The sequence below is a fragment of the Manis pentadactyla genome, chromosome 2, assembly GCF_030020395.1.
Source record: "Manis pentadactyla isolate mManPen7 chromosome 2, mManPen7.hap1, whole genome shotgun sequence".
NCBI classification, from domain to species: Eukaryota; Metazoa; Chordata; class Mammalia; order Pholidota; family Manidae; genus Manis; species Manis pentadactyla.
Genome location: NC_080020.1, coordinates 77,658,731 through 77,678,696, shown reverse-complemented (window position 1 = coordinate 77,678,696; position 19,966 = coordinate 77,658,731). Strand labels below are relative to the sequence as shown.

The following is a 19,966-nucleotide window of genomic DNA, read 5'->3' as shown; positions in this document are numbered from 1 at the left end:
AGTATGTCCTACACTGTTAACCCAGCCAAGAAACATGACCCCTTATTCTATTTCTAATTAACTAGAGTGAGAGGTTTTAGAAAGCTGACTTAAAAAAGCAAACAAAAACTCCTACACTGAAAGTAGATTAGAGAACGGAATTCATGTCAATAACTCATTACCACAAATAATGAAGCACATCACTGGTAAGGACCTGGGAGGGAGCTGGCACATCTCTGACTGGAATATCTTAAGGGGAAATCTGGGCCATGATTGCCTCTGCCCCCTCCTGGAGGAGGTCTCCTGGGCATCTGATCTGAATTGCTGTTTGAAAGCTCTAGGCCTTGTGGGAAGCAGAGTGCCTTAAAGGGAGGGATGTGGATGTGCTCATGATGCCTGGCTGAAGTTCTGAGAGAGAGAGAGTGTGTGTGTGTGTGTGTGTGTGTGTGTGTGTCCCTCATTACTGAAGGTACATGCCACATATTAAAGGCTTAAGTGACAGTCTGAATGAAGCAGCGACTGTATGTGTGCATATTTGGAAATCCTAGTTACCTGTCACTGATAAGGACCTTCAGCTGTGTCACTCAAAAAATGGTTTTTTCCTGTGAGACAATTCATGCTTCAAAACATGTAACTGTTAAATGTCTTAATGCATTGTTCTAGAACTCCTTATGGAGACATTACCATGACAATAAGGTTTAAAATCCACTTCTTTTGCTTGCATACTAACAAACATAACATCGCTTTAACAAACAATATGGACAAGAGTTGTGCAGAATCTAAGACTGCTCAGCACAGCCTGCCAAGACAATCCCCCAATTACAGTGTCATAATAAATGAGAGTTAGTACTTGAGACCAATTAGAACAGATTTTATAGGTTTAAATAGATTATACAAGTAACTGTTAGTCAAAATTTTATTGTAATATGGTAATTTATGGTCTTGGTTTTTCTTGACCTTGCAAAGCCAATGAAGAAATGTTAGGTACTTTGACAGCCTTGAGACAGACTCCTTGAATGTTATCCACAGCATGACCATTATGGCCAAATTCTGCCACCAGACATTTTCCTAGAATGAAACATATATTCAAATATACACATTCAAGTTTGCAGGGCTGTCAAATTAGAACTGTGTTCCTCAGCTCTATCAAAAAATAAAAGGAAAAAAAATCCATATATTTTGAGGCATTGTGTATTTCTGTAATAGTTTCAATCTTTTTTTTTTCAGAACATCACCAACTGGAGTGTTTCAATGTTTCTATATATACTTATACAGAAGATGTATTAATCATATTATATTACTGCTCTACCCTTCAGAAGGCATAAACTAAAAACTCTTAATAAATACCCAGCAAAATGTGTGCCTTACTTGGCTAACTAGTTACCTGTAAGGCAGTGTTTCTTGCTTTGCAATGGAGTGGATCACCTATAGGAAGAGTTTAATTTAAGGACAGACTATTCTGATTTCAGCTGTGCCAATTACTTGGACAAATTCTTTCAAAATTACTTAAGTGCTACCTTTTCCGGACCTCTAACTTATGAAGTCGGTGACTTGTAACTTAATAAGATAAGATCAGTAGCATGTGAATCCCCTCAATTCCTGGCAGTGGGAAAAGCAAGGGGATAGCTACTTTTACATAAAGACTGCCTGACACCTGTCAAAAATAAGGATTTCTCTTGAAATACACAAAGATTGTCTCCTAGATCAGGAGTATTTGAACACTAACAAACATTCCCTGGATTTGGGAACCACAGGACTAAGTAATCTCCAGATTCTGCTCTAACAATTTCTGATTCATTTGGGCTTTGCTAGGCAAATATAAGAGGTAGCACAAATTAAATAACTACCCAGTCACAATTTTTCAAAACGTTTTAATTCATTAATAATTTGAGACCCAACAAATTGTTGCAAAAATAGTATAGTTTGTGTATGCCAGCTTTCCCAAATGATAACATCTTTGATACCCAGAGTATTATTTTCAAAACCAGGAAACTGATATTGGTACAACACTGTTAATTATATAGACCTTACTTGTGTTTACCAATTTTTATATACACTTTTTTTGGTATACAGTACTAGGAAATTCCATCACAAGTACTGATATATTTAAACACCACCACAGTCAGGACACAGAACTGTTCAACACAGAGACTCTCTGAGATACTACCTCCATCCTTAATCCCTGGCAACCCCAGATCTCTTCTCCATGGCTATAATTTTGTCATTTCAAGAGTTTTATATAGATGAAATGATACAGGACATATGTAGTCTTTTGAGATTGACTTTTTGTACTTCCTATAATACCACTGAGATCCTCAGAAGTTGTTGCATGTAACAGTAGTTTCTTTTATGACTGAGCAGTTCATTTATGGATGTAACCAGTTTATCTGTCCGCCTCCTGAAGGACATTCGGATTGTTTCTGGGTCTTGGCTATTACGAAGCTGTATGTGAGTGTATAGGATTTTGTGTAGGCAGACATTTCAATTCTGTATAATCACCTCCGAGTGCAATTGCTGGATCTTATTGTAGGTACGTTTAACCTTACAAAAAACTGGAGTAACTGTATCACTTCATATTTACACCAACAATGTATGATGTCCAGTTTCCGTAGTCTCACCAGTATTTGGTATTTTTTTATTTTAGCCATTCTGATAGGTGTATAGTGGTACTTCCTTATGATTGTTATTTGTATTTTAATTGCTAATGATGATCATCTTTTCGTATGCTTGTCATCTTTGTGATTTATTCATTCACCCATTTTAAATAGGGTTTTTTCTTTTGAGATTAAAGAGTACTTTATGTATATTTTGAATGCAATCTTCTATTGGATTATGTCAATTTCAAGTATTTTTCTCCCTCTCTGTGGTTTATCTCTTCCTCTCAACAAAATCTTTCACAGAGCATAAGTTTCTAATTTTAGTTGTCCAATTTATCCATTTTATCTTTTTGTGGAATGTGCTTTCGGTGTAACGTCTAAGAACTCTTCACCAAATCCTGTCATGAAGATATTGTTTTCTTCTACAAGTTTTATATCTTTACATTCTACATTCAGATATATGATCCATTTTTAATTAAATTTTGCATAATGTGATTTAGGTTAAAGTCCGTTTTGGGTTTTTTTTGCAAAAGGAAGTCCACTTTATTGAAAAGGCTATCCATCCTCCACTGAATTGCTTTTGTATCTCTCAAAGAGCAGTTGGTCGTAACTGTACAGGTCTATTTGTGGACTCTCCTATTTTATTGATCTGTGTGTCTCTCCTCCAGTACCCCCAATCCTCTTGGTTACTACAGCTTCAAGTTAAGCCCTAAAACAAAGTTTTGTGATTCTTCCACCTTTATTCATTTTCAATACTGTTTTAGCTGCCCTAGTTCCTTTGCTTTAACATATAAACTCTGGAATTAGCTTTTCTATTAAAAAAAAAAAAGCTGCTGGGATTTCTTAAGTTGTGCACCCACGGTGAGCACTTCCTCTCACCACAGCCTGCCCCGCTGGTCTGGCGCAGCACAGCGCCGGGCACAGGCTTCATGCTGGATCTTAGGATGAAGGGTCCAGGTTCACAGGGTGGTGGCAGTGGGGTGGGAGGAATACACAGGAGGCAGAAGGAACCCAGCCAGTTTCACTTTCGAGTCTGAGATGCCCGAGATTGATTTGCAGATCACTTAGCCATAGCAGTTCGGGCATCCCGGGTGCATCCAGGAGGCTACAAGGACGAGCCGCCATCGCAGGGCGCCGCAACTCCGAGGCCCGTAGGTCTTTGCCGGTCAGTTCCGCTGAAGGGTCAACACCGTAGTTAGGGGACGTGCAGAGACTGGCGGGCGGGTGTCGGCATCGCCCCGCCCTGCTGCCCAAGGGCCAACTGCCTTCCGAGGACCCCACCGGCTCGCGAGGGCTCCCCGCGCCTCGCCGGACCGCAGGGATGGAACCGCTCGGCCAGGCATCTCCCTGGAGGTGCACCTGGTCAGCCTCTGGGACTGGCTTAACCGATCCACTTTTTGTTCAATTAGAGACTGCTGCGAGACTGCTGCTGAGATGGAAAGCAAGAACAGCACTCTAATGTATTAATGTTACCAAATTAACATGTTCAACACCTTAATATTTATACAATGTTTCAATTTAAAGAGCCAGTCTCTTTCCACCCTCGTGAAGACGATCCCACGATCATCCGTGAGCGTTAAGCACAGGTGTGCAGTGTTTGGGAATCAGTTCTGAGTTGGGAGGAGCAGCAGGTGACCCTGCCAGGCTCAAGTTGGATTGGCAAGGCAGGTTTGAACAACCGAGAGGTCAGCTTCACTGGAGCAACAGGGAGCAGACACCATCTCCTGTGCCATGGTTAAGGACTCTGGTCTTGACCTTAGAAATGGGAAGCCACAGAATTCCCTTTCCCAAATCATAAACATGACCTAACATTAGGATAGAGAGCATAACTGAACTAATGTTGCCAACACAGTTCCTCAGATCACAGATTTAAGGCTAACAGTCTCATTTTGATGAGATTTTACCTTTTTCTATGGTAATTTTCTAACAAGGATTTGTGGAGAGTGAACCACCATATATCCAACTTCTAGCTTCAACAATCAAAACACAACCGTTCTTGACCATTTCTACCTCATCACTTCCATTACTCTGTGCACCTTCAAGTAAAACAAGATCAAGTTAAGTTACTGGAAAGCTCGGGGCAGTGAACACTTAAATGGATCTTTCTCTGCCTGGTCCCCCTTGCTCTTGAACAGGCTTTCCCCCATGCCCTAGTTTACCTGCCACACACTCCCATTAACTTCTATCTACTACACCATCCAATGCCTAAGTTTTGCTATTAAACAGAATTACAGCAGATCCTGATCTTCACCGGCCAAGTACTCTAGCAACTTGAAGGTAGTATTTAGAAAACTGGGTAACCAGGGAAATGGATCCAAGAATGTACATTGCCAAGGGTTCCCAAGATGATTCCTGTTAGAAGTTTGGTGAGATTTTAGGGTTCTCTGTACAGAAATAATGTGCCTTTATTGCAGATTAACTTATTTAATTCATTCTATGGAGAGGGAGCAACTTTATTGACAATTCCATTTACACTAGGAAATACTGAATTAACTGCTTTCCCAATCTCTTAAAATTGGTAAAGATTATAATTCATCTCTTAAGTAAAGACAGACACTTAAATTTAGCATATGAAAATTTATTACTACTGAGTTGTTTTCACCATCAAAACTTATGATCTTGGTCTCTCCTTCTTGCCTTTGTATAAAGCCAGAAGAGACACATTGGCTACTTTGACAACCTTAAAGCGGACTCCAGGAATGTCACCAACAGCATGACCTTTGCGACCAAATCCAGCAACCAGAACTTCATCATTTTCCTGGAATAAAATCAACAGTTTATTTGGCAATCACTAAAAATACCCATTCATCACACAGAAAACTGGGGAAACCACCCCAGGAATAGAACCTACACTTAATAGAAACACTTACCTCAATAAAATTCAAGCAACCATCATTGGGTACAAAGGCTGTGATTTTTTTGCCATTCTTGATCAGCTGGACCCTGACACACTTCCTAATAGCAGAATTTGGCTGTTTGGCTTCAACACCTCTAAAACATAAACAATACAACAGAGTGAGCTAGCCTTTTGTAAATGGATAAATTCATTAAGTACAGAATACATTAGAAATTATATTATTTTCTTCCTTTCTGATTTAATTCCAAATTGCTAAATTCACAAACCAAGTTTTTTATCAGTCTTAATTTCATTGGTACAAAAGGGGGGAAACCCCTTTATAGTTGTAAAATATGAAGCAAGAATCTACAAAGTTTGGAATCGTTGCCTCACTGCCACCAAGTTTGACTGGACCATAGTTACTTACCATTTTGTAGTCAAAAATAGTGGAATAATGACAATCTTACATATCCTAATCTTAGCTGTATACCCTTAGGCAAGAAACTTCTTTACCTTAGTTTTCTAAAGTAGAAAGATGTGATGGCTAGCAAAGACTAAAGAGTCGTTTGGTACCAACTGCCTAAAACATTACTACATGCCTAATGTCCTTTGTTTTCTCCCTCCCCAACGCAACAAATCCTGTCAAGCCAACCTTGAGAGATTAAAGACCTTAGTTACCTAACCAACACCCAAACTTTCATGTTACAACCTTCAACACACCTTCGAAAAACCTTAAGTTTACATCACAATTTCTTTAAATGTACTTGTCTCAAGTTCCCATAGTTAAGACAAAGAACCAGTAGTCTTTTACTTACACTTTTTCCAGCACGATTCCCTTTGCATGGGAAGCCCCTCCAAAGGGGTTGGCCTTCAGGGCGGTGCCCAAGTGGGCTTTCTTGTACTGCTTATCGTGCCACTTCTGATCTCGTCGGTGGCTACGGAGTTTCCTGGCGGTACGAAGGCCGCGACACTTGCCTAAAAAACCAAAGTTCCCTTAGTTCCCCCGCAAAAACGTGCCAGTCGTATTTTACAGCTTCTGAGGCACTAGCTGCATCTGGACTACAAGCCGGTAGGCTCTTGCATCACACCTTGGCACATGGTCACAACCTCAGTTTCCCTTATCAACTCAGGGCAGGACAGAAGCGTAACGATGCACGCGCTTTTCCTAAGGAATGAAGCTCTGCTACAAATCTCAGGAGTAGTGTGGCCACCCGCCGACCCTCAGTAACACGCTAGGTGGCCTCGGGGCTGCACGGGCCCCTTCCGCACCGGACCATGTGCCCAGCGAGCGGCGCTTCCCCGGCCCTACCCCATCGGCCCTTCTGGGGGCGTCGGGCCTCAGCACTCTGCTCCTATCCTGTCTCCCGTCCCCGGACCCCAAACTCTGCGTGCGGCCCTCTCAGCCCGGCCGAGGAGACCTCACCCATACTGCCGGCGCCACGGGCCCGAGCGAAAGAAAGAAACTGCCCGGGAAGGAGCCACAAGCCACCGCGGTAGGCCCCGCCCGGCCAAGGACCCGTGCAGCTGTCTGCGCAGCGCCTGGTCCGAGACTAGTGCCTCTCGCTTGAAGACGCCTGTCGTTTGCATTGCTTTCCAAATCTGCGTCTTATTTAATTTGTACAAAATTCAGAGGTCTCTAATTTGATTGTTGTTTATTTCTTTTATGTGAATGCCGGAGACAAAAGGAACGTGGACTACCACTCCCAGAACTCTTTGCACGAGACGCCCCGCCCTCCCCCTAACGCAGGCCTTTTCGCCGAGCCCACGGGGGCGGAGCTTAGCGGAGGTGGGCCAGAGGAAGGAGTGGCCGTGGGCTCGGCGGGTGTGTGGTGGGGGTGGGGAGCCCTTCGTTCCGGGCTGGGAAAGTTAGCCGGGTCAACGCTAACTCCTTCTCACAGGCAGCTTATTGGCTGACGGGTAGCGAGCCAGCAGGAAAATAGACGGTGGAATTAGAGAGGTGGATAGGGCCCGCTCTTGTCCAACCTGAAGGCCAGGATAGGGAGTTGGCGTTTATTCTGAGTGCGATGAGAAACCACTGGAGGGTTTCAACTAGGAAGTGACAAGATCTTACCCACATTAAAAAAAAACACTGTGCCTGCTGTGGGAGAACGCTATAGAGGGGCTAGAGAGGACTTGAGCTATGCAAGTAGGGGGCTGTTGTATTAGTACAGGGGAGAGAGTAGGTAATAGTGTCAGGCAGCTGCCTCTGGGGAGGTCTCTCCCTGAACACTAGATGAAGCACTAGGAGAAACCTCAACCTGGACGAGGGCGGTTCTTGACTCTGGACCAGGAAGATTCTCAAACAGGTCTGACGAGTATAGGTAAGGAAGGAATTTATTAAAGCGAGAGTAGCAGGGAATGGTAGCTGCCCTCTAGGTGGCCGAGAACAGGAGGAGATCCTGGAGGAGCCCCCAGAGATGTCACCCGCTGAGATGCTGGTTTTCCTAGGATCGTGCCTTGGAGGTGACGAAGAATGAAGCCCGCAGACAAGAGTGCGGAGCAACCAGCAAAGTTTAGCGAAAGGGCCAAAGAAGAAAGGAAAGCTCCCGCTTATCGCGAGGGGGTGCAAGGGCGGACACCATTAGAGCTGCAGTGTCTAGGGTTTATAAGCACAACAATGGAGTAAACCACTCAAGTGGCTGGGAGTTGCTGCACGGGCCTGTTGCTATGGCCAAGCTAAGATCAAAGGAAAAGAAAAACTCCCTTTTTCCTCAGGCTGAATTTTCCCAGATGTCCAGGATGAGACTTCTTGTTTACTGCAAAGCCTTTACACTAGTTCCTTTCTGCTGAGCCTTACTGGGAACTTGAGCTCTGTCTGCTTGTATCTAACACCTGCCTCAATAGCATTGGAGATGGAGAGAGTTCATATAATTTGGAGTTAGATCATAACAAAAAGAGCAAAATCACTGACATCATATCGTGATCACTACCACTACCATCTCGAACAGTATTTTGTGCTGTTTAGATGCCATGCATAGGATGTCACATGCATAATTTCTTTTAATCCTCAAAGCAACTCCCATGTGATAGGAGGAAACTGAGATTTGAAGAAGTTAACTTGCATCACCAGAACATGTTTGTAGGTTTTCGGATTAGTTATAAGGCAGAATTTTCATTTTTAAGGAGTTTAGAAAATTTTTAATGAATGTTAAGTAAATAAGGCACAAAATTGATGTAAAATAATTTTCTAGCCAGCCTAATACCAGGAAAACTAAGGGATGTAGTTATTAAGATTGAAGTATTCTTATAAACTGCAACCTGACATGGGTTATTAGACATATGAAAACCAACAGACACTTGTCACAAAAGAATCCTATTTGGTAGTTCTTGAAATGTTAGGGACATGGGGGCAGGAAGAGAACAAATTTCCCTCTTTCCTAGTATTTCCTTACAAGAAGGAGTTAAATTAGTCCAACTCCTTATTTCTCTCCATTTTACACATTCCATGCCTGGTGAGATGGGTGACATCTAGTAAATTTAGGAAAACTTGTTGAGGCATGTTAAGCTCCTCCCTTTTTCTATTAAAGTACACTTCTCCCACTGTTTCTTCTGGGGCAGGCCTCGGTCCCCTATTGAGAACGCAGTGCTGCCCTGATAACGCTGCCATGTCTGCCTTCTCAGGGGAGGGGTTCAGGTACATTCCATTCAGCTCCTACTTCAAGCTCTGTCCTCCCTTCTGGCCTTTCACAGTAATAAAGGTGGTATTTGGGCTTCCACTTGTCTTACCCTTGGTTTTATTTCCCAGTTGGTTTAGTGCTCAGGTACAGAAGAGGAGTATTATTTGATTTGTCTCAGAGTCCCCCCAACTAAGAAGAAAGATTGGTCTTCATAAATTAGATCGGTTTATGAGGAGATTTAAGTCATGGGTGATGCTGATTCTTTGTACTGTATGGGGGAGAAGTTACCTTTTTGGAAAGAACAGTCAGAATTTTAGAATAGTTAGGAATTTAGAATTTAGAATAGTTAGAAATAATTCCTAGTGCATTAGCTATAAAAATTGAGGCATTAGTTGCTATGGAAATATGACAAGTTAAAATAACAGCTTTAAAGTGAGAAGGAGCAATAAGACTGGTGATTACATGCTCTGTGTAACTACTGGTGATGAATGTTGAGTGCTTCATTTTACCTGGTTAAATTATTAAACCCAGTTTTTCCTTTTTCCAAAATGAATGAGACTTCTTATCCTCTCATTCTAGCTACTTTCTGGTGCAGTGATTACTTCTCATATCTATTCCAAGGTGGAACTAAAGAAATATGTGTATTGCCATATAATCTTACTAATATTCAGGCCTGATCTTTAAAAACTTGTTATTAAAATTAAGCCTCTGAGTAGGATCTAGGTGGAATTGACAATGGTGTTCTTTGATGCTCTTTGTGAAATACCTGGAAGAGAGTTATCATTTTAATATGCATATTAAAAGTTATTCTCCAGGTAATCTCTAACTTGACTGAGAACCAAACAAAAGAAAATAGGTTTCTATTTCAGCAGGGACCTTTGAGTTTTAAGAAATCAGAGATGATTATTCTCACTAGGAAAAGAAAGATATTTTTTTTCCCTCAATGGGATATTAAATTTCAGTATTTCATTCCCTGGAGAGATTTAAGAATATGGAAGGTGGGTCAGATCTGTACTGTCTGAATTCAGTGGAGACCAGTTGATCTCTTGTGATGGGTAATGGCCAGGGGTCACTCTTCCAGCTTTGCATTCCACAGTAAAATGAAGATTCACCAGGACTATTTCTAGGCTATTTAAATGTAATAATATGTAAATGTTATAAATGTAAATACTCCTATAAAAGTAAATGTGCAAAATTTTGAGCATTTTATGTTACTAGGACTTCATTGCTTAAAGGACCTTAAGTAAGATAAAACAAGAATTTTTTCTTAAATTGAAAAGAGAAAAAGGAGTGAAGAAATGGAGGAAGAAAGGAGGGTTTCTGGCTTTATATTGGTATACATAGGACAGTAGTATTTTTTCCACTCATTTAAAACATTACTTTTTGATCTTGTTGGTTCTAGTAGTGATTACTAATTATGAAGATAACCCAAATGAATGAATCTGTAACTAGTCACAGATACAGGCATTTTTCATTAAAAAAAAATTTTTATTCAATTTAAACTGAAAAAAAAAGTTCTCCCATTTCTCCTACCCTGCTACCCACCGCCTCTTGCAACCACCAATCTTTCTGTTCTCTGTATTTATGAGATTGGTTTATGTTTTGCTTTCTTTTTTAGGTTCCACTTATGAAAGTGATCATATGGCATTTGACTTTCTTGATTAGTCTTATACACACACACACACACACACACACACAAAGTTCTTTATTCATCTGTCATGGACACTTAACTTTCCAGTTGTTTCCATATCTTGGCTATTATAAATAATGCTGCAATGAACATGGGATGCATAGGTCTTTTCACATTACTATTTTTTTGTCCTTCTGATAAATGTCCAGAACTGGAATTGCTGGATCATATGGTAGTTCCATTTTTAATTTTTTAAGGAACCTCCATACTGTTTTCCATATTGGTTGTATGAATTTATGTTCCCACCAACAATGCAGGAGGGTTCCCTTTCCTCTACACCCTTGCCAATAGTTTATTATTTCTTGTCTTTTTGATACTAGCTATTCTAACAAGTGTGGTGATCTCTCATTGTTCTGATCTGCATTTCTCTGATGATTAGTATTGTTGAGCATCTTTTCATGCACCTGTTGACTATCTGTAAGACTTCTTTGGAAAAAATGTCTATTCAGATCCTTTGCCCATAATTTATTGGATTGTTTGTTTCCTGCTGTTGAATTGTATGAGTTCTTTATACATTTTGAATATGAACCCCTAATGAGATACATGATCTGTAATTATTTTCTCCCATTCAGTTGCTTGCCTTTACATTTTGCTGATGTAGTGTAGTGTAGTGAAGTTTCCTTTGCTGTGTAGATGCTGTTTAGCGTGGTGTAGTCCCCCTTGTTTATTTTTGCATTTGTTGATTTTGCACTGGGTGTCAGATTTTAAAAAGAATTGCCAAGGAGCCAAGATGGCGGCGTGAGTAGAGCAGCAGAAATCTCCTCCCAAAACCACATATATCTATGAAAATAAAACAAAGACAACTCTTCCTAGAATAAAGACCAGAGGACACAGGACAGCATCCAGACCACATCCACACCTGCAAGAACCCAGTGCCTCGTAAAGGGGGTAAGATACAAGCCCTGGCCCGGTGGGACCCGAGCGCCCCTCCCCCCAGCTCCCGGCGGGAGAAGAGTAGGCAGAGCGGGAGGGAGACGGAGCCCAGGACTGCCGAACACCCAGCCCCAGCCATCCGGACCAGAGCGCAGAAACAGTGCATGCGCGGGGCCCTGGATACTAGGGAAATAGGGCAGCAAGAACAGTGAGCGGGTGCCTGAGGCCGGTGCCGGAGGACATAAGAAAAGCGAGCAGCCGTTTTTTTTTTTTTTCCTGTTTTGTTTTGGCGAGTGCTTTTTGGAAGTATTAAAGGGATAGGGACCCCAATACTAGGGAAACAGGGCAGCAAGACCGGTGAGCAGATGCCTGAGGCTGGTGCCAGAGAATAAAGAAAAACAAGCAGCCATTATTTATTTATTTATTTACTTTTCAATTTAAAATTTTTTTTTTTATTTTTTACTGCGGTCGTTGTTTTGTTTTGGCGGATGCTTTTTGGAAGTCTTAAAGGGGCAGGGCGGGACACTTAATCCAGAGGTAGGGAATCTGGGGATCTCTGGGTACCCTAATCCCTTGGGCTGCAGGGAGCAGGGAGGCCCCTTATGGAGATAAATAGCCTCCCGGCCGCTCCCCCTCCAACGCGACTCCACCACTTTGGAGTAGCTGCCCGAGCCAGGCCACGCCCACAGCAACAGCGGAGATTAACTCCATAGCAGCCTGGCAGGAAGCAGAAACCCTGTCTGCGCGCAGCTACCCAGCACAAGCCACTAGAGGTCGCTGTTCTCCCAGGAAAGGAGGGCCACAAACCAACAAGAAGGGAAGTTCTTCCAGCTGTCACTCCTTCCAGCTCTGCAAACTATTCCTATCACCATGAAAAGGCAAAACTACAGGTAGACAAAGACCACAGAGACAACACCAGAGAAGGAGACAGACCTAACCAGACTTCCTGACAAATAATTCAAAATAAAAATCATAAACATGCTGACAGAGATGCAGAGAAATACGCAAGAGATATGGGATGAAGTCCGGAGGGAGATCACAGATGTCAGAAAGGAGATTACAGAAATGAAACAAACTCTGGAAGGGTTTATAAGCAGAATGGATAGGATGCAAGAGGCCATTGATGGAATTGAAACCAGAGAACAGGAACGCATAGAAGCTGACATAGAAAGAGATAAAAGGATCTACAGGAATGAAACAATGTTAAGAGAACTGTGTGACCAATCCAAAAGGAACAATATCTGTATTATAGGGGTACCAGAAGAAGAAGAGAGAGGAAAAGGGATGGAAAGTATCTTGGAAAAAATAATTGCTGAAAACTTCCCCAAACTGGAGGAGGAAATAATCGAACAGACCACGGAATTACACAGAACCCCCAACAGAAAGGATCCAAGGAGGACAACACCAAGACACATAATAATTAAAATGGCAAAGATCAAGGACAAGGACAGAGTTTTAAAGGCAGCTAGAGAGAAAAAGGTCACCTATAAAGGAAAACGCATCAGGCTAACGTCAGACTTCTCAACAGAAACCCCACAGGCCAGAAGAGAATGGCATGATATATTTAATGCAATGAAACAGAAGGGCCTTGAACCAAGGATACTGTATCCAGCACGACTATCATTTAAATATGATGGTGGGATTATACAATTCCCAGACAAACAAAACCTGAGGGAATTTGCTTCCCACAAACCACCTCTACAGGACATCTTACAGGGACTGCTCTAGATGGGAGCACTCCTAGAAAGAGCACAGCACAAAACACCCAACATATGAAGAATGGAGGAGGAGGAATAAGAAGGGAGGGAAGAAAATAATCTCCAGACAGTGTATATAACAGCTCAATAAGCAAGCTAAGTTAGGCAGTAAGATACTAAAGAGGCTAACCTTGAACCTTTGGTAACCACGAATTTAAAGCCTGCAATGGCAATAAGTACATATCTTTCAATAGTCACCCTAAATGTAAATGGACTGAATGCACCAAACAAAAGACACAGAGTAATAGAATGGATAAAAAAGCAAGACCCATCTATATGCTGCTTACAAGAAACTCACCTCAAACCCAAAGACATGTACAGACTGAAAGTCAAGGGATGGAAAAACATATTTCAGGCAAACAACAGCGAGAAGAAAGCAGGGGTTGCAGTACGAATATCAGACAAAATAGACTTCAAAACAAAGAAAGTAACAAGAGATAAAGAAGGACACTACATAATGATAAAGGGCTCAGTCCAACAAGAGAATATAACCATTCTAAATATATATGCACCCAACACAGGAGCACCAGCGTATGTGAAACAAATACTAACAGAATTAAAGGAGGAAATAGACTGCAATGCATTCATTCTAGGAGCCATCAACACACCACTCACCCCAAAGGACAGATCCACCGGGCAGAAAATAAGTAAGGACATGAAAGCACTGAACAACACAGTAGAGCAGATGGACCTAATAGACATCTACAGAACTCTACATCCAAAAGCAACAGGATACACATTCTTCTCAAGTGCACATGAAACATTCTCCAGAATAGACCACATACTAGGCCACAAAAAGAGCCTCAGAAAATTCCAAAAGATTGAAATCCTACCAACCAACTTCTCGGACCACAAAGGCATAAAACTAGAAATAATCTGTACAAAGAAAGCAAATAGGCTCACAAACACATGGAGGCTTAACAACACACTCCTAAATAATCAATGATCAATGACGAAATCAAAATGGAGATCCAGCAGTATATGGAAACAAATGACAACAACAACACTAAGCCCCAACTTCTGTGGGACACAGCAAAAGCAGTCTTAAGAGGAAAGTATATAGCAATCCAAGCATATTTAAAAAAGGAAGAACAATCCCAAATGAATGGTCTAATGTCACAATTATCGAAATTGGAAAAAGAAGAACAGATGAGGCCTGAGGACAGCAGAAGGAGGGACATAATAAAGATCAGAGAAGAAATAAATAAAATTGAGAAGAATAAAACAATAGCAAAAATCAATGAAACCAAGAGCTGGTTCTTCGAGAAAATAAACAAAATAGATAAGCCTCTAGCCAGACTTATTAAGAGGAAAAGAGAGTCAACACAAATCAACAGTATCAGAAACGAGAAAGGAAAAATCATGACGGAACCCACAGAAATACAAAGAATTATTAGAGAATACTATGAAAACCTATATGCTAACAAGCTGGGAAACCTAGGAGAAATGGACAACTTCCTAGAAAAATACAACCTTCCAAGACTGACCCACAAAGAAACAGAAAATCTAAACAGACCAATTACCAGCAATGAAATTGAAGCGGTAATCAAAAAACTACCAAAGAACAAAACCCCCGGGCCAGATGGATTTACCTCAGAATTTTATCAGACATACGGGGAAGACATAATACCCATTCTCCTTAAAGTTTTCCAAAAAATAGAGGAGGAGAGGATACTCCCAAACTCATTCTATGAAGCTAACATCACCCTAATACCAAAACCAGGCAAAGACCCCACCAAAAAAAAGAAAACTACAGACCAATATCCCTGATGAACGTAGATGTAAAAATACTCAACAAAATAATAGCAAACCGAATTCAAAAATACATCAAAAGGATCATACACCATGACCAAGTGGGATTCATCCCAGGGATGCAAGGATGGTACAACATTCGAAAGTCCATCAATATCATCCACCACATCAACAAAAAGAAAGACAAAAACCACATGATCATCTCCATAGATGCTGAAAAAGCATTTGACATAGTTCAACAGCCATTCATGATAAAAACTCTCAGCAAAATGGGAATAGAGGGCAAGTACCTCAACATAATAAAGGCCATCTATGATAAACCCACAGCCAACATTATATTGAACAGCGAGAAGCTGAAAGCTTTTCCTCTGAGGTCGGGAACTAGACAGGGATGCCCACTCTCCCCACTGTTATTTAACATAGTACTGGAGGTCCTAGCCACGGCAATCAGACAAAACAAAAAAATACAAGGAATCCAGATTGGTAAAGAAGAAGTTAAACTGTCACTATTTGCAGATGACATGATACTGTACATGAAAAACCCTAAAGACTCCACCCCAAAACTACTATAACTGATATCAGAATACAGCAAAGTTGCAGGATACAAAATCAACACACAAAAATCTGTGGCTTTCCTATACACTAACAATGAACCAACAGAAAGAGAAATCAGAGAAACAACTCCATTCACAAATGCATCAAAAAAAGTAAAATACCTAGGAATAAACCTAACCAAAGAAGTGAAAGACTTATACTCTGAAAACTACAAGTCACTCTTAAGAGAAATTAAAGGGGACACTAACCGATGGAAACTCATCCCATGCTCATGGCTAGGAAGAATTAATATCATCAAAATGGCCATCCTGCCCAAAGCAAAATACAGATTTGATGCAATCCCTATGAAACGACCAGCAACATTCTTCAAGGAAATGGAACAAACAATTCAAAAATTCATATGGAAACACCAAAGACCCCGAATAGCCAAAGCAATCCTGAGAAAGAAGAATAAAGTATGGGGGAATCTCACTCCCCAAATTCAAGCTCTACTATAAAGCCACAGTAATCAAGACAATTTGGTACTGGCACAAGAACAGAGCCACAGACCAATGGAACAGAATAGAGAATCCAGACATTAATCCAGACATATATGGTCAATTAATATTTGATAAAGGAGCCATGGACATACAATGGTGAAATGACAGTGTCTTCAACAGATGGTGCTGGCAAAACTGGACAGCTACATGTAGGAGAATGAAACTGGACCATTATCTAACCCCATATACAAAAGTAAACTCCAAATGGATCTGAATGTAAGTCATGAAATCATTAAACTCTTGGAAGAAAACATAGGCAAAAACCTCTTAGACATAAACATGAGTGACCTCTTCTTGAACATATCTCCCCGAGCAAGGAAAACAACAGCAAAAATGAACAAGTGGGACTATATTAAGCTGAAAAGCTTATGTACAGCAAAAGACACCATCAATAGAACAAAAAGGAATCCTACAGTATGGGAGAATATATTTGAAAATGACACATCCGATAAAGGTTTGACGTACAGACTATATAAAGAGCTCACATGCCTCTACAAACAAAAAACAAATAACCCAATTAAAAAATGGGCAGAGGAACTGAACAGACAGTTCTCCAAAAAAGAAATACAGATGGCCAACAGACACATGAAAAGATGCTCCACATCGCTAATTATCAGAGAAATGCAAATTAAAACTACAATGAGGTATCACCTCACACCAGTAAGGATGGCTGCCATCCAAAAGACGAACAACAACAAATGTTGGAAAGGCTGTGGAGAAAGGGGAACCCTCCTACACTGCTGGTGGGAATGTAAGTTAGTTCAACCATTGTGGAAAGCAGTATGGAGGTATATCAAAATGCTCAAAACAGACTTACCATTTGACCCAGGAATTGCACTCCTAGGAATTTACCCTAAGAATGCAGCAATCAAGTTTGAGAAAGACCAATGCACCCCTATGTTTATAGCAGCACTATTTACAATAGCCAAGAATTGGAAGCAACCTAAATGTCCATCGATAGATGAATGGATAAAGAAGATGTGGTACATATACACAATGGAATACTACTCAGCCATAAGAAAAGGGCAAATCCTACCATTTGCAGCAACATGGATGGAGCTGGAGGGTATTATGCTCAGTGAAACAAGCCAAGTGGAGAAAGAGAAATACCAAATGATTTCACTCAGCTGTGGAATATAAGTACAAAGGAAAAACTGAAGGAACAAAACAGCAGCAGAATCACAGAACTCAAGAATGGACTAACAGGTACCAAAGGGAAAGGGACTGTGGAGGATGGTTGGGTACGGAGGGATAAGGGGGGTGAAGAAGAAAGGGGGTATTAAGATTAGCATGCATGGGGGGGTGGGAGAAAGGGGAGGGCTGTACAACACAGAGAAGGCAAGTAGTGATTCTACAACATTTTGCTATACTGATGGACAGTGACTGTAAAGGGGTTTATAGAGGGTACCTGGTATAGGGGAGAACCTAGTAAACATAATATTCATCATATAAGTGTATATTAATGATACCAAAAAAAAAAAAAAGGCAGTTCCTGTGTGGTGACCTCCAATGAGTTCTATACAAGGGTATAAAGAGTATATAAAAGTGTAGGCAAAGGGCCTGTTTATGTTTATACAGAGGATCAAAGCCTAATTTGGCTACCCCGAAAATCAACTAAAATACGATATGAAAAAGAACTTCCAACATCACCATTCTCTGGAAGACTCATGCCAGAAGATGATCATCAAAAAACCCCAACAAAGACCCATGCACTGCTACAGGTGTAGATGCACTCATCCCACCAGTTCCTGGACTTGCCATGGGAATGAAAAAGGAGATATCTAAGCTGGCCTGTGCATACAGTAAAATAACAAATTTGACTGGATCTATACTGTTGAAACTCAACCAAGAATTAGGAGAAGTGCAAATTGTAGTGCTCCAAAATCTTACAACTACAGACTATTTACTGTTAAAAGAACATATGGGATGTGAACAGTCCCCAGGAATGGGTTGTTTTAATTTGTCTGATTTCTCTCAGACTGTTCAAGTTCAGTTGGACAATATCCACCATATCATAGATAAGTTTTCACAAATGCCTAAGGTGCCTAACTGGTTTTCTTGGTTTCACTGGAGATGGCTGGTAATTACAGGTATGCTTTGGTTATGTAACTATACTCCTATTATGTTAATGTGTGTGCGCAATTTAATTAGTTGTTTAAAACCTATACATGCTGACGTTACTCTACAAGAAGATATGTCAAAGAAATAATCAATCTTCCCATGTTTTCTTCCGCCTGCTTCTTCTATAGCTTTTCTTCTTCCTACCTAATTACAACCCTTAAATAGAATTCGTGCCTCATATCAAATTTACCGAGTATCATAATTCTTCCAAGTGGTAAAGATACCTCAAGACAAATGCTGGGCATAGAAGCCACAGGGCATAAATATGCAAAGAAGTAAAAAGCTAACCTTTTCAAACAATAAGGCTTCTCTCTCACTTACCAACTTTACATTTCCCTGTATGGCTCCGGAAGAAGACTGGTTAGCCAGAGATAGGTAAGATTCCTCAAGGGAGGAACAACCTAAGACAGGCACAGTCGCAGGGGGGCCATCAGGTGAGAAATTGGGGATCAACAGAGGTGAGGCTTAGAACCTCTCCCCCCCTGTTCTGAGAGAAATCTTCTGCATCCGTGGATGTTTTATTGCCCTTGTCTAGCTCGGATTAACACATAGTCTACAGACACACACCTGATCATCTACATTTGCTCTCTTACAACACTAAACTATGTTTTCTACCTTTATCTTGTATCTACCTACCACTTCAGCATTTTATTAAAAATAATAATAATAAAGAGAGAAATGTGGTATCCACATATAAATCAAGTATAAAAATCAAATGAGTATTCATATTTGAACTGACTGTTTATAGTTCATAATGCATGAGCAAAACCGAAAGTTTCTGTGATGACTGCCCTTGTACTGTTCACCATGTAACTTATTCACTATGTAAGAATTTGTTCTCCATGTGAGAACTTGTTCATTATGCTTCAGAAGATTGGAGACTGACGAAAATTAGGCTTGGGGTGGATTAAGGATTGTGCATTGAACATTGACTCCCCTATACAGAATTTTATTGTTGTTAACAACCATTTGATCAATAAATATGAGAGATGCCCTCAAAAAAAAAAAAAGAATTGCCAAGACCTTTGTCAAAGAGTTTACCTTTAATTTTTTCTTCTAGGAGTTTTATGGTTTCAGGTCCTTCATTCAAATCTTTAGTACGTTTTGAGTTAATTTTTATGTATGGTATAAGATAATGGTCATTTCGTTCTTTTTCATGTGACTGTCCAGTTTTCCCAACACCATTTGTATGTAGCTGTAGACCCAGTGTACCTGTGCAAGGAGGTGAGTTTGGGAACTTCCTACATCACCATCTTGAACTGGAACCCCACCATGAGTATTATTTACCATATTATGGAATAATGTGCTCATGTGCTAATGAATTTTTAAGTTAGATAGGTTTTAAGTTAAAATTTCAAAATTTATCTTATTTAGCAAACAACATCTTGGATTTTTACTGAGTGGTTGTATACAATGCTCACTTTGAAACTAAGTGTGCTGATTAAGTTTTGTCCAAATAATTCATTTTGCTCTTACTGTAAATGGTATAAAGTATAGGACATCAAATAGCACTTATTCTCAATGTGAGTTTTATTTCAGTGAATTAAGACTCTGATTCCTGTTTCTGTTGAGGAGGGGACCCTGCAGGTACCTGATGAGAGCATTTTGGGGAGTGGTAGAGGCCTTTTCTTCCCTAGGACCCAGGCCGGT

At 40.7% G+C, this 19,966-nt stretch overlaps 2 protein-coding genes across 6 annotated transcripts in view; one reads left to right on the top strand and one right to left on the bottom strand.

The window, feature by feature from the left end:
* Positions 1-5,130, top strand: part of ATG10 (autophagy related 10) — a 270,765-nt gene extending 265,635 nt beyond the window's left edge. For all 5 annotated transcript variants that reach the window (XM_036914212.2, XM_036914205.2, XM_057493820.1 and 2 more), the window contains one exon: positions 1,207-5,130. The gene's annotated coding sequence lies outside the window, so the exon portion shown is untranslated. The remainder of the gene's footprint in view (positions 1-1,206) is intronic.
* Positions 5,131-5,138: 8 nt separating this feature from the next.
* Positions 5,139-6,991, bottom strand: RPS23 (ribosomal protein S23). The gene is made up of 4 exons (XM_036914213.2): positions 6,836-6,991; positions 6,228-6,387; positions 5,447-5,567; positions 5,139-5,334 (listed from the first exon to the last, which is right to left on the bottom strand). The coding sequence occupies exons 1-4, from the start codon at positions 6,837-6,839 to the stop codon at positions 5,188-5,190; spliced, it is 432 nt and encodes a 143-aa protein (XP_036770108.1). The 5' UTR covers positions 6,840-6,991; the 3' UTR covers positions 5,139-5,187.
* Between the last annotated feature and the right edge of the window lie 12,975 nt (positions 6,992-19,966).